Genomic DNA, 16,328 nt, shown 5'->3' on the forward strand with positions numbered 1-16,328 from the left:
TGGTGTTTAATGTTTCAGTTTTGTCCCAAAGGCCACATTCAGGATGCAGTATAACCTTTTAATATCCTTTTCCCCTCAGTAATAATATGGTAGACACCTGCCTACAATGGTGATCTGAACTCATTACACCACTAATAAAAGAGAGAAAGGAGAGATGGGCAAATTTAAACTTGTACTTGCATGTACAGATCATCCAAACTGCAAAAACATAGGCAAAAAGGCATTTTTACTAATGCTAAATCTATCACGCATGACAGGATACCAAGAGAGTTCATGAATGAAATCCTTCATGAACAACTACAAAACTGCAAACACATAGATTTAATTTTTCAAGTCACTTTGCTTGCTATGGGGCAGGATAAAGCAGAGTAATTCAAAATAGCAACACAGGTTTTTAAAGCTATAAAACATAAATTATCTCTGGCAATTAATTTTTTAAAATTAACCTAGAGGAGTGGGACAATTAATAGGTCCAATGGTCCATATAATTATTTTCTACTTCAGAATTCAACATCCTTCCAAGGAAAACTGTTAATGGCAGATCAAGTACCACATCCTACATATCCATTAAAAAAAAAAAAAAAAAGCATATATTATTCGGCACACACTCAAAATGGTTCTGATGTGACCGTAAGAGCTGTGGTTCTAGCTTCACACTGGGATGTACAGAAGGCAGTGGGAAAGATAGATTACCAATGATGTTTTCAACAGTTATAAATATTCCAAGACAACAAAGATTATATAAACCTTTTTTTCATGATCTAGGGTTAAAACAGAACTGATTTTCTTTCTTATTGTTTTAGCTCACAAAAGGTACATTTTTTATGCCAAAAAATAAGGGTTAAATGACTTAATACTGTTATTTAAATGCAAGACATAAAAGAACAGTAAGTTGCCAGAATATTAAAGTTAAATCAAAACAAAAGAGAAAGTCTGAAGTAGATATACAACTTTCCACTGTATATTAAAATCCTCCATAATTATAAAGATTTGGAGCCCAAAAACATTGCAGCAGGAAAATTCATAAAGAACATAGCCTCTATGGGAAAAAATAGGGTTGGGAGACTTCACTGGTGAACTACAAAAGCACGTTTATTTTAAAATTAAATAGTGAAGATGGCAAATAAAGAGTATCATTGACTTTAAATTCATACCGCAATATGGTTAATTCTTAGCTATTGTGCCTTGCCTTGTAAGGTTTCAAGATTTCCCTCCACCAATATTCAATAGGATGCTTTTAAATTCACTTGGCTTTGCAGCAGGTAATACTCCATTCTTTTTCCTATGTCTAGTCTTCCACACACATTCAATGCCTAACTTACATGACTGAGTTGCTGACTGTCCCCACTTCCTGGGCTACAAAAAAACCTCTCAGTTATCTTTATATTTTATATGTCACTACTGAAAAGGTAGTTCTTAAGCCTGGTCTCCAATATTTAAAGTCACATCTTACTTAGCACCATTCATGATATCTTATTATTATTATTATTATTAATTTTGAGACCGAGTCTCGCTCTGTCCCCCAGGTTGGAGGGTGGTGGCACGATCTTGGCTTACTGCAACCTCTGCTTCCTGGGTTCAAGAGATTCTTGTGCCTCAGCCTCCCGAGTAGCTGGGACTACAGGCACACACCGCCACACCCGGCTAATTTTTGTATTTTTAGTAGAGATGGGGTTTCACCATGTTGGCTAGGCTAGTCGCGAACTCCTGACCTCAAGTGATCCACCCGCCTCGGCCTCCCAAAGTGTTGGGATTATAGGCATGAGGCACAGCGCCAGGCCCATAACTTATTAATAATACCAGAACATGTATCAGGATAAAACCTGGATTACTTAGCCCTCTTATACAGGCCTTCCTCTCTCCCAGTGACATCCGAGACTAACTCAATGGCTGGATTTTGTCTTAGTTTTTCTTCTCTCTCCTAGGGCTGCATTACAAAAATATTTACTCTTCTAATTCAAACTAATATTCTTACAGTAATAGGAAAGTTATAAAGTTAATCAAAATCACAGCCTCAGACAAAACGTCAAAATAGGTAAAATTTTTACAGTCCACAGGGACTTTTTTTTTTTTTTGAGACGGAGTCTCACTCTCTCGCCCAGGCTGGAGTGCAGTGGTGCGATCTCAGCTCACTGCAACCTCCGCCTCCCGGGTTCACACCATTCTCCTGCCTCAGCCTCCTGAGTAGCTGGGACTACAAGTGCCCGCCACCACGCCCAGCTAATTTTTTGTATTTTTAGTAGAGACGGGGTTTCATCGTGTTAGCCAGGATGGTCTCGATCTCCTGACCTCGGCTTCTCAATCCACAGGGACTTTTTAAGGATGAACTTAATGGGATAAAAAAAAAAGTCCATTTCCTCTTTAGTGTCTGTATTTTATCATGAATACACTGGTATATCAGAGTGATTACTACTAATAAAACTAGAGAGAGCTCCAAAAATTATATTATATGTGAGTTATCAAAATAGATAATGTTATGCTAAGTTGGCAGGGAGCAGGATATTTCCAGAAGATATTCTATTCATGTTCCAGAGAAGAGGAAAGGGAAAAAGGAAAAAAAAAAAAAGCATTCTGAGTACTTTTTAGAAACTATGAGTATAATTTTGGTATCAAAATCTGAGGCAAAAAAATGAAAGATAAAAATCACAAATCACTCTAACTTAAAATCATAAATGCAAAATTCCTAAAACCCTAGCAAATTCATGTAAAATTTGTGTTTAAATGACACACAACACCAAGTCAAGTTTATCCCAGGAATACAAGCATTATTTAATATTTTTAAATGTATTAATAACATCAATAGTCAAAAAAGCATAAGCTTTGGGAGGCTGAGGTCGGAGGATCACTTGAGCCCAGGAGTTCAAGACCAGCTTGGGCAACACAGTGAGACCCTATCTCAAAAACAAAAACAAAAAAAGTATAAGATCATCTCTGCAGAAGCTGAAAATCATTCAACAAAATAAAATACAGTCTTGTTAGAAAATAATAAAGGGAAGAAAGCTTCCACAGGGCAATAAAGAACATTAATCTTTGTATTTAATATGGATATTAGTATTGACTATAACTCTACGGGTCAGTACTTTTTTAAAAAAGGAAGAACGAAACAAGCAAGCCAACTATCATCATTATTGTATCATTCTGGAAGTACTGACAAATGCAGTAAGAAACAGAAGTTAATAAATGATAATTAGATGTTTAGAATTAGGTGTTGACTGGATAGAAATGTACTGAATCAACAGCTCTCCTATATATCAAGAATAACAAATTATATTTATTAACACAATATCCAGTTTACTAGCAACAAATAATCAAATACCATACAGGTTGAGCATTGCTAATCCAAAAATCTGAAATTTGAAACGCTCCAAAATTGGGAACTTTTTGAGCACCAACATGACACAACAAGCGGAAAATTCCAAACACAGTACTTAAAAAACCTTTTTAATGCATAAAATTGTTTAAAATATTGTATAAAATTATCTTCAGGCTATGTGTATAAAATGTTTATGAAACAAAGATAAATTTCACCTTTAGTCTTGAGAACCATCCCTAAGACATCTCATTATGTATATGCAAATATTCCAAAATCTGAAAGAAATCCAAAATACTTCGATCCCAAGCATTTTGGGCAAGGGATACTCAGTCTATACCTAGAATAACCTCAATTAATAGTTATATGCATGTGTATACATATATACATATATATGAAACAGACTAAAAACTTTACTAAGATATATATAACAGAATGCTTAAACAAATGGAGACACATATCTTGGTCCTGATTACTTTTTAGAAGCTATGAGTGTAACTTTGATATCAAAATCTACTGGCAAGAAGTGAAAGATAAAATCACAAATCACTCTAACTTTTAAAATGCAAAGTTCCTAAATAAAAAACTAGCAAACTGATGTATTCATTTAAAGAATAACACACGACATCAAGTTTATCAATCGACTTGACAGAAACCAATTTTATTAATCCACTGTATATACTTACCAATTTCAATCAACACCCTAATCGGTACTCCACTAGAATCTATGTACCTACCCAACTTCAAAACATCCTAATATGGTATTTTTGAAACAGCACAAAGTAAATCAAACTTCATTTGAAAGAATAAATTAATAAATACGGCTAATTCTCCAACCCACCCCCCTCCCACCATTATTGTCACTACTTTGATTTGACTCTCATCACTCCTTTCCTGGATTACTGGACAAACCTCTTAACTGAGTTCCCTCCCCAGTGTGGAGGAGGAGGTTTTCAACTTAAGATCAGCACTCTGTTTAGCACACAAAGCCTTTCAAAGTCCCTGCCCATCTTCACTGGCCTCTCATCCTCCTCCATCCTTTTATTCCACTTACATCACGAACAGAAGTTCCTAGAATGAAAGAAGCAGTAGTCTGCCCTTGAGTACCTTAGCACCCATATCTTATTTTTCTGAAAAGCCCATCCTCCCATTCTAGTTTTTTCAAAATTCGGAGTTCTTCTTCTTCCAGAAAGCCTTCTGTGACTTCCTCTGGTCTTACTTCCAGCCCTAGTTGAGACTTTCACACTACTGTGAGCACCGTGCTAAGAAGGCATGCCTCACACCATTCTGTAATCAGTGCTTTAACAGACTGTTCACTCCTACTAGAACAGAAGCAGCCAGGCAACTGAGGAGATGATGAGGCAAAGGAGCAATGGAGGGACTATGAGAAGACTTAAGAGGAAAGGAAGGCATCTAAGAGAAAACTTCAACCTTGAGGTCATGAAGAAGACAGCCAAAATGTCTATGCTAGAGCTAAAGGAGGCCATTTAGAAATTTACAGTAAGCAAAAAGGACTTTACTTCTTCAGTCAGCCAAAGTAGCAAACCCTAAAGAGGGTCAGACAGAATGGTGTTTGCCCTTGCTGGTTCTTACTCTTCTTCCATGGGAAGAATTTCGGCCTGGTTATTGAGAAAGGAGTTCCACCAAGAGTAAAAGAGATACAGTAAGCAGAGAAAGAAAAAGTTTGTTTGCCAACTCAGATTCCAGAATTTGAGATGTTAATGGCTTATAAGGAATAAGAGCTTCAGGAAGAAAAAGAAGAGTAGTAAGAATCCCATAGTCTCCAAGCTCCAGACCCCCTTCCCATGATCTCCTTAAGAAATAGAGGAAAGGGCAGGAATAAATTTCATCTATTTTCACCTGTTACTACCTAATTCTAGAAGACACAATCTAGAACATGGAGACAGCATGCACTTAAAAGTCAAGGCTATAGGAATTACTTTGGGTAGCCACAATCCCACAAAAAGTAACATGCCATGGATGCCAATTGCGCAAAAGCTCCCAGGAACCAGTTCAACCACCTTAGAAAAGGCACAGATAAGGGAAACTTGGTTTTAGACATCTTGTCACATAGTAAAGGTAGTAGCAGAAGGAGGCAATTCCCATTTTCAAGTCATCTGACCTTTTATCAAAAAAGAGGAAAAAGTATACCATAATCTTCATTCATTCAAACACTAATTCACTCTACAAACAAACGTGGATATAGGCTACATTAGGCACTTGGCAGAACTAGGGAGGGCACACATAATCCCTGGCCCATACAGCTTACAGCCTCACGAGAAGGGAGGAAACAGTAAGTCCTATGACTGGGGAGAAGTACCACATCAGGAAAGGCGGCCAAAAGGACACGATAACCCAGGTGAAACTCAAATGAGAAACTGGCTACCAAAAACAAATATTCTAGACAATGCAAAGGCATGTACAAAGGCTAGGAGGTAAAAGACCCTACATATTTTAAGGAAACAAAAATTCATAAAAGCTGGTGCAAAAAATGCTTGAAGGAAAGGGGGAAAGGAGAAGCTGTGGAAAGACTGATGAGAACAGGGAGGGGAGTAGCACCAGACCATCCAGGGTCTTATAAACCATATTTTGGGATTTAACCTTTATTTTAAAAACATTAAGGAGAAGCCATGGAAGGGTTTTAAGCAAATAAATGATTTGGCCAGACTCGTGTTTTTCTGAAGGCACTCTAGCTGCAGTATGGAAAGTGAATTAAAGAAAAGTAATCTGAAAAGGAGGAGAACAGTTAGGAAATTTGTAAAGCCAATCAGATGAACAACAATGACTACGACATTTTTTTAAAAGGTGAAAAACACAGGAAAAAAGTATGAAGACCAATAGTTTGGAAAGGAAATTTTTAGAAAGAGCTACCACACTCTTATACCCTAGGATTAAATCTGTCCCTTCATCTGCCCTACTATCCTTTATCCAATATCAATCCCAACCTCTTGTGTGAAATAAACCCTACTTCCCAACTACCCAGCTGAATCAACCAGCTGTCCAACACAGTAGTCACTGGCACAAGTGGTTAAAATAACATACATTTTAAAATTTATTCCTTGGTAGCAACAGCTAATTTTCAAGTGTTCAATAGTAGAGGTGACTAGTGGCTATTGAATGTCCAGCATAAACATTTCCACCACCACAGAAAGGTCTACTGGACAGTGCTGAGGAACAGATATACCTAAATTTGCCACTTCACTAGGTAGTCCTACTTAAAACAACACTGAAGGCACCTGTGAAGGCAGACTCACTCACTGTCTCATGCCACTCCTTGTATATTAATAAGCCCTCACAGTGCAGTGACGAATCATGGTGTACAAACCACAGGACAGGCTCTGTGTCTTGGCTCATTAATCCTCACTATGCTCTGAAGAAATAGAAACGCAGCAGGCATCACCCATGTTTTATAGGTGAGGACACCAAGGCACAGAAATTAACCTGCCTGAAGCTATAAAGTCAGTAATGGAGTCACAAATAAAAGCTAGATTCCCTAACGCCCTGACCAGTGCTCCATTCATTAAAGTAGTCATGGCTGATTTAAGAACCCTAGAATGAAAACTAGTCAGTTTCACCTGACCCAAGCAATAATTTGCTTTATCAAATAGCTTGCAACACATATGGGAGGGTCATTTTGGTTAGGTCCTTACAAAGAAATAGGTCCATGTATATGGAGACACACACAAACATGCACGCATGCACACACACACACACACAAATAAAAACCGGAAGAATATACACATCCCCTGAATTTCCCCCAATTATCTTATAACCTGTGATGAGAGATAAAAGAGATTAGACACATCTACTGAAACTAACAGCACCAAGGTATGGTACATTCTTGCATTATTAATTTGGTTTTCAATTATGTTAAGTAGTTACCGATAAAAAATTACAACCTAGAAGCTCTGCATTTTATAATTCTTATTTGCATCTGTCACCATTGAAAACTTAATTTTTTTGTGCTCTTTTCAAACCTATAGAAGCAACAAGGGCAGAGACACAATGCCTGCATTTTCATTTCAACTACTTAATTAACTGAAAAGAATAAAGTAATATATAGGGAGACATGAACCAAGTTACAGATTAAAGATACAAAATCTACATACAGCATTTACTTGTGACACTCTTGACAATACCAATTTTAAAATCCAGCTGCTGGCATTCACTAATGCATCTCCGTGTCCTGACACTGCAAAAAGTTCACCCAGATCCTCATGTGAATGATGTGAAAAATCTAAGAAATAATTCAACTGCCCTGGCCCAATATTTAAATTCTTATATGCTTTACCTGTTGTAATAGTAAATACACAGAAAAAATAAAATGCGAATGAAATATTTAAAATAATTCCAAACTATTAGGAAGCATACAAAATAATTATTTCTACAATTGCTTATTAAAGTGTAAATCAATCTACAGAATATAAACACCAAGTAAATTTTTCCATTAAATGAAAGCTTCCAAAATTGACAATTGTTTCTGAATTAAGAAAGTAAATCTCCCCCAAATATGTCAGCACAGTTATCCCCATTGTTATCCATGGGGAATTGGTTCCTCAACCTTTGTGATGTCAAAATGTGCAGCTGCTCAAGTCTCTTATAAAAGATGGCATAGTATTTGCTTGTAAACTACACACATCCTCCCGTATACTTTAAATCATCTCCAGATTACTTGTAATACCTAATAGTATGAAATGCTGTATAAATATTTATACTATATTGTTTTATCTATATTACTTATTATCGTATTGTTATTTTTTATTGTTTTTTTTCCCCTTTTTATACTTTTACTTTAGGTTTTAAGTTGTGAAGGCTTGTTATATAGGTAAACTTGTGTAACGGGGGTATGCTGTACAGATTATTTCACCACCCAGGTATTGAGCCTAGTACCTAATAGTTTTTTCTGCTCCTCTCCCTCCTCCCACCCTCCACACTCAAGTAGACTCTGGTGTCTGTCGTTCCCTTCTTTGTGTTCATGAATTCTCATCATTTAGCTCTCCCTTATAAGTGAGAACATGCAGTATTTGGTTTAGTGTTTATGCATTAGTTTACTAAGGATAATGGCCTCCAGCTCCATCCATATGCCCACAAAAAACATGATCTCATTCTTTTTTGTAGCTGCACAGTATTCCATGGTATACATGTACCACATTGTCATTATCCGATCTGTCACTGATATTTCCCAGTTATTTTTGATCTGCAGTTGGCTGAATCCTCAAGTGTGGAACCCAAGAATATGAAGGACCAACTGTATCATAAACAGAAAGGGCATGAATGCTGATTACGAATGCAGAATTTGATGATCACATCTAATTTTAGTTGTGAAAGTGAAGAAAGCCATGCACTTGACTATTAAAGTCTCTGCTTTATCACATAGCTTGATTCAAGAATATAGGTCAATTTTAAAAATAATTTTTAAGTTGAACTACTTACACAGCATTTCTGGAGGCTCCATAGGAAAGTAACAGCTTGACTATATCCATGTGCCCATTCTTAGCTGCATCGTGAAGTGGTGAGTCATTTTGATACCCGGTGGTGTTCACCAATGCCTTATGCTGGAGCAATAATTCCACTACCTTCAGGTGCCCATGATTGCAAGCTTCATGCTAATTAAATTTTTTGAAGAAGAAGTGAAACAAGTGATAAGAAAGAGCAATGGATGATATTATAATATCACACTTTAGAAAAATAAATGTAAACGTCAGGCAGTAAATTTATTGTTAACTAAATACTCAAAAAGACTATAAGTTGTTGACAGAGTGAAAGTTACTATTAATAATCTTTCAATCAAGATCTGTGTAACTCATGAAAAAAGAAAAGGCCATTCTCATTTGAGCCTTGGGTCAAGCACTGTTTTTTTTTAGAAGAAAATGTAGTTTTAAACCAACGGTAGCTCCTTAAATGTTCTACAATAAATGTAAAACATTAAGAAAAAAAGACTACGTATTTAATAACAAGATGATACATAAAATCTGTACCAGTACATACACATATCATGCAACAAAGTAAGTATCCGTGAAGGAGTGCTTTTAAGACAAGCTATTTGCTGAACCTACAGATTGCTGTATGGCTGCTGTTATTGATAAGAGAAATAACACGAGTAGGAATACAAAAAGAGCTTGCTGAATGACAGAAATGGCAACAATGGAGTGTTCAAAGATGCCTTACATCCAAATCTTTCCTTATGTCTAATGAACTACAAACAATGCTGTATTCTAATATATCTCTGGCATTCTATACTTTTTAAGTACATCAATTTCAATTCATAATAAGTGATACCACACTCAACATCTGCAGGTCTATTTTTAGGAGAAAGGAATCCAAATTAGGCACTAAACCCTCTAAATCGCTAACCAATCTTTACTACAACTTGCCTTAGTGGCTTTGAAGAAAAAAATAAAATTAACCTTTCTTTGAAAAGGTTAGCCAGCCAGTAGAGTCCAACCAGCAAAGCGACTGATCTAGACTAAACTCTCCCAGCTTTCTTGCACCTAGCCTATTGAGAGTCTCCTAATTTCTGGGCTGAATTGCTAGTTTACAGGGTGAAGGCATCTACTTCATTTGCTGACACTTCTGTGGCTGCATTCAAATCTCATGTTTGTCCTAATGTAATGGGCCTACATACCAACTGTTTCCAAGTATTTGTGTCATTCTGTTTCCAGATTATGCTTCACACTTATTTTTAGTAATAATAAGCAAAGACTTTTAAAAATGTTTAATGTAAGCAAAGATTTCTACTACCTTATATATCTTCAACTGGATAGGGTATAAGTGAGGCTAAGATTGACCCTCAGTAAGAATCACTTCCTTGTGATCACTTTCCTATACTCAGTTCCTCCGACCTCTTTTTGTTCCAAGAAATTTGGTTCCAGTGACATGCAGTGCTACAGAATGGAGCCTGATGTCAGCTGTAGCTGTTACCTCTAGACATTAGCTAAATTCTGCAATACAGTACAAGTGGATTCCTAAATCTAAAGGTAGTCTGTCAAAAGGTAACCAATTTCTTGCCTGTCACAAATGAAAAGCTAGAAGGAAAATAATCATGTTCTCATACTTGATGAAAACATAAATTCTTCAGACTAAAAAGAGTGTATGTGGCAGAGGATGATATATAGACAACTACACAATTATAAACTATCAGAACTGTAAAACATAAAAAGAATGAGAATAAAAACCAGACAACTACCAATGGTGTCCATCCAGCATGGTCTTTAACATTTGGATCACTTCCATTTTGTAAAAGGTATTCAACAGAAGGTATGTCGCCCTAGAAAAATGAACAAAACAGAAATTAAAAAGCATTAAGGAAACAAAGGAAAGTACTGAGATTTTTTAAAATGCTGTCTTCTTCAATATAAAGTAAAACTTAAATCATTTTCTCTTAAGACTATTGTTCATGAGTTAATAAATTATTAGGCCGGGTTTGGTGGCTCACGCCTGTAATCCCAACACTTTGAGAGGCCGAGGCGGGTGGATCACCTGAGGTCAGAAGTTTGAGACCAGCCTGGTCAACATGGTGAAACCCCGTCTCTACTAAAAATACAAAACTAGTAGGGCATGGTGGTACCAGCCTGGAATCCCAGCTACTTGGGAGGCTGAGGCAGGAGAATCACTTGAGCCCGGGAGGCAGAGGTCGCAGTGAGCCAAGATCATGTCACTGCACTCCAGCCTGGGGCCACAGAGCAAGACTCCGTCTCAAAAAAACAAAACAAAAAAGAAATTATCTACGTATAAATTATTTGAGATACCAAGAAGTACAGTCATGCTTGAATATAGACTACAAAATCTATTAGAAAGCCATATTCAAAATTCATTTCAAGGTACCAAATAAAGGACACTGGCCAAAGATCATCTGCTCATAATGAAGTTTTAAAAGCCATAATTTCATTTGTGAAAAAAACAATTTCTGAGCATTTGTAAATGGCTTCTGAGTATTGTTTAAAACAAACAAAACTGTTTAGTCCAGAAGACTACTCAGTGAAACCAAAGTTAAAAAACAGCCAAAAACTGCCATTTTATTGGCAGTTACTCCATCCTAATACATTTAGTTTATATTCACCTTATTTGTTCAACATTTTCTAGGAAGCAACAGTTGCTCTGTTTAAAATGGCAAAAAAAGAGATCAGTACAAACCTATTCAAATCAGCCCACAGAATCAGCATTAAATTTTTATCCCCCTGCTCCCCGCCCAGTTCAAGACTAAAATCACCACCCATTATCAACTAACTCAACTATAGGAAATAGAGCTTCTGTGATGTAGCCTTACAAGTCTTTTCTAACAAGTGGTTTTCAATTTCTCTCTCTATTTCTCTATTCCAGTACTCTGGAGAGCTATGAAACAATGTTGTAACAGTAGCAACAGTAGCACACTGATGCAGTGGAGAGAGGAGGCAGATGAGGCAAAGTAGGAAATACAATAACTTTACTTTAGAAATCACAACCTCTTTTTAAATCAGATGAACAAGATCTGGGGAATAAGTGAATTAAAATGAGGCACAAGGCAAGGAAAATACTCTGAAGACAGACAATATTAATTCGGCTTTCATATAAAGACACTGTCAATTATTAAATAGCATTAAAATTGAAGACCCCTTCCAGTTTTGAACTTTCTGTGTCTTGTGTGTCATGATCCAACTAAATCCTACTATAAGTGAGTAGACTTTTAAGGTCACTTTAAAGCTGTCTTGAAGTAAGAAAAAAAAAATAGCTTCCCTCTGCTGCCAGCCTCCAGCGAAGGCAGACTGTGGCAAAGGAGTCCTGGGGAACCGGTCTCAGGTAGTCTGCCCTCCCATTCTTCTTTTTTATTCATTTTCCTAAAAGTGAGAGATAATAATCCTCCAGCTATCTAATACCAGGGTCTCTTAAATTTGTCCCTTCATGTAATGTGGAAAGATCTGACATCTATCGTTTATATTTAATTACATATTATGTTTTAAGTATCCGTTAACTCTTAAAGCCTTTTAAAAAATCTCTAGCTGTAATATAAAAGATACTGTCCCTTTGTAAAACAATGTCAGGCTTTAGGAAGAAGGAAGCATTTACGCAGTGGGATGAAGGTAAAAATTTTCTTGAAATTACATTATTATCACCAGTTACTGCAAATATAACTAAATCACTTCTTTAGGATAACAGGGCAGGGTACAGTACCTAAGTCCATGATGATAAAGCAAAAATAAGGAGCAGAGCATACTCTCAAAAAAGACTGAATAAAAAGCTATAGACAGGAGTTACATGCATAATATTGTGTTCAATGAGTTTTGTGAGTGCTTCTTTAGTGAATAAATCTCTCCCTACCCACCCCTTCTCCCACTACCTTTTTCTGAAATGAATTTTTTTTTCCTCTGTTGGTTTGATAATGTAGAAATCACTAATTCTCCTAAATATAATATTTGATTTTTTTTTCTTTTTAAAAAATTTTGCTGGCCAGACGCAGTGGCTCACACCTGTAATCCCAGCACTTTGGGAGGCTGAGGCAGGCAAATCATGAGGTCAGGAGTTTGAGATCAGCCTAGCCAACATGGTGAAATCCCGTCTCTACTAAAAACACAAAAATTAGCCAGGCATGGTGGCACACGCCTGTAATCCTAGCTACTCAGGAGGCTGAGACAGGAGAACTGCTTGAACCCAGGAGGCAGAGGTTGCAGTGAGTTGAGATCATGCCACTGCACTCCAGCCTGGGCAAAAGAGCGAGACTTCTATCTCAGAAAAAAAAAAAAAGCTTTTTATTTCTAATTTTCTCTGTTTCTGTGCTCTGGGCTGTTTCTCAAATCTTCAGTTTTCTAAAAAAGTAAATCCACATGCAACATACATTTTTATATTCCTAAATTAACAAAATGACCTTAAATGCTCAATGGGTCTAAAAGGATTGTAGGTTTCTTGAAACCCCAGTTTCAAGAATAAAAAAAAAAGCAATATTTTCCCAGATTTCTTAACAGTGCAAATTCTACTTCTAGAGCAAGTTGTCATGTATTTAGCAACTGGAATGCAATGGCATGATCATAGCTCACTGTAACCTCAAGCTCCTGGGCCCAAGCAATTCTCCTGCCTCAGCCTCCTGAGTAGTAGCCAGGCATACATTACCATGCCTGGCTAATTTGTTTTTATTGTTTTGTAGAGATGGGGGTCTCACTATGTTGCCCAAACTAATGGACTCAAGCAATCTCCTGCCTTAGCTTCCAAAATTATTGGGATTACAGGTGTGAGCCCCTGCAACATTTCCTTTATATTCATATCGGTTACAAATGAATGCAGGAATATCTGCCAAGATACAAATTTGATTTCTTTTCCAAAACAATCCTGTAACAAGTGAGCAGATAAACTGCCAGAACCACACACATTGCCTACCTTTAACATGAAAGTACTCACACAAAAAAACCTTCTCAAAGATTTCCCCATTCTAATTCTACATGGTAATGCAAAAAAACATATTAAAGAAGCTTAAAAAATAATATAAACACAATTGTGAAATGGAAGAGTCTCAAGGGAATAGTCAAACAGAAACGGAGTGACAATTTAAAGAATACAAGTAGACTCTCTTTTAAGGTTGCTAGACAGTTGCTATTTTTCTTTCATGTCACCTTTTCATATTATCAAAGTGTCTTTTGTTAACATTCTCCCCACCCCTGAACTGTACAGCTGATTAGCAAACGGCTTGCTTTTTATAACCAATCTGCTTTCTCCTCCCTAGTACTTGAAAGTTTGTTGTATTTTCATCTTTCTACTTCATGTAAATGTAATGCCACGCGCATATATAAAATTATGATAATTAGATAGAGTCTACAGTAACTAGAATAGCTTGAACTGATATGAAGTAGCCAGGAAATAAATTAAGTTTTGATTCTGGCTTCTTTAAATTACTTTCAAGTACTCACTTTTGGGCTCCTCACAACTTGAAAGAATAATTGAACTTTTCTTAAACCATAGCAAAAATAATTTATCTAAGGAAAGTATTTGCCAAGGCTTATTAAAAATTTTAAATGAATTTGGTATTTTCAAGTAATACACTGAAGGCTGAAAATAAGAGTGTATGTGTGTCCCACTGAATCTTTTATTGCTAATCTTTCAATCAAACAAAAGATCCTTCACACATTTGTACATATTGCAGATCCACACATATTCCAGCAATATAAATTAACTTTCCAAAAACACACACATAAAAACAAAACTTTTCCTTATTATAAAGGTTAGCTCTTCTAAAATACCATTAATAATAAACATATTCATAAAAACAATACAGAACATTACAATTAAGTATAAGACAAATGACTTGCCTAGCATGGTTAAGCCTTTCCATGTAAATGAACCAACCAGGAGCCAAAAACTTTCCTTCTTGGCAATTAGATACCATTAAAACAAACAAACAAAAATGAACCATCTGGAATGAAGCTCTAAAATATGTTAAATATTTCTCTAGCTTCTTAGAATTCACTGAATAAAATACAGGCATATCTCAGAGATACTGTCGGTTCAGTTCCAGATCACTGCGATAAAGCAAATATTACAATAAAGCAAGTCACACAAATCTTCTGGTTTCCCAGCACATATAAAAGTTATATGCACACTATACTGTAGTCTACTAAGTGTGCAATAGCGTTATGTTTTAAAAAAAAATGAACAGACCTTAATTGAAAATAACTTTATTGCTAAAAAATGGTGACAATCGTTTTGCTGGTGGATGGTCTTGCCTTGATGCTGCTGGCTGCTGACTGAGCAAGCAGGTAGCTGCTGAAGGTTTGGGTGGTTGTGACAGTTTCTTAAATCAGGACAATAAAGTATGCCACATCCACTGACTTCATTTCATGAAAGATTTATCTGTAGCATGTGACGCTGTTTGGTAGCATTTTATCCGCGTAGAACTTCTCTCAAGATTGGAGCCAATCCTCTCAAACCCTGCTGCTGTTTTATCAACTAAGATGATGTAATTTTCTAAATCCTTTGTTGTCATTTCAACAGTGTTCACAACATCTTCACCAGAAGCAGATTCCATCTGCAGAAACCACTTTCTTTCTCATCTATAACAAACAACGCCTCATCCATTGAAGTTTGATCATGAGGCTGCAGCAATTCAGTCGCGTCTTCAGGCTCCACTTCTAATTCTAGTTATCTTGCTATTTCTACTATATCTATAGTTACTTTCTCCACTTAAGTTCTGAACCTCTCAAAGTCATCCATAAAAACTGTAATCAACTCTTTTCCAAACTACTGTTAATGTTAACATTTGGACATCCTCCCATGAATCATCAATAATATTAATGGCATCTAGAATGGTGAGTCATTTCCAGAATTATCTGTGGAATCCCCATCTATAGCAGCTATAGCCTTACAAAATGTATTTTTTTAAGTAATAAGACTTGAAAGTAAAAGTTACTCCTTGATCCATGGGCTACAGAATTGATGTTTTGCTGGGAGACATGAAAACAGCATTAATGTCCTTAACTTCATCAGAACACTTGGGTGACTAGGTGGCACTGTCAATTAGTAATATTTTGAATATTCTTCCTGAACAGTAGGTCTCAACAGCGGGCTTAAAATATTTAGCAAACCATGCTGTCAAGATGTGCTCTCACCCAGGCTTTGTTGTTCCAAATGGTAAATGAGCATTGGCTTCCACTTCAAGTCACCAGCTGCATTAGCCCCTAACAAGAAAGCCTGTCCTTTGAAGCCAGGCATTGACTTCTCCTTTCTAGCTATGAAAGACCCAGATGGCATATTCTTCCAACAAAAGGCTGTTTCAACTTCACTGAAATCTGTTGTTTAGTGTGCCACTCTCATAATTATCTTGGCTAGATCTTCTGGATAACCTGCTGCAGTTTCTCCATCAGCACCTGCCATTTCAACTTGCATTGTTATATTATGGAGACAGCTTTTTTCCTTCAACTTCATGAACCAACCTCTGCTAGCTTCCAACTTTTCTTCTGCAGCTTCCTCACCTCTCTCAGCCTTCACAGAATTGAAGAGATTTAAGATCTTGCTCTGGAGTAGGGTTTTGCTTAAGGAAACGTGGTTGGTTTGATCATCT

General features: G+C 36.6%; 1 protein-coding gene across 3 annotated transcripts in view; it reads right to left on the bottom strand.

Annotated features, from left to right (window-relative positions):
* The window catches only part of BARD1 (BRCA1 associated RING domain 1), an 88,556-nt gene that overhangs the window by 32,364 nt on the left and 39,864 nt on the right, over positions 1-16,328 (bottom strand). For all 3 annotated transcript variants that reach the window (XM_054478220.2, XM_054478222.2, XM_054478221.2), the window contains 2 exons: positions 10,497-10,577; positions 8,744-8,916 (listed from right to left, as the gene is read on the bottom strand). In XM_054478220.2, the coding sequence (XP_054334195.1) occupies positions 8,744-8,916; positions 10,497-10,577 (254 nt within the window). The remainder of the gene's footprint in view (positions 1-8,743; positions 8,917-10,496; positions 10,578-16,328) is intronic.

The sequence above is a fragment of the Pongo pygmaeus genome, chromosome 11 (assembly GCF_028885625.2).
Source record: "Pongo pygmaeus isolate AG05252 chromosome 11, NHGRI_mPonPyg2-v2.0_pri, whole genome shotgun sequence".
NCBI lineage: Eukaryota > Metazoa > Chordata > Mammalia > Primates > Hominidae > Pongo > Pongo pygmaeus.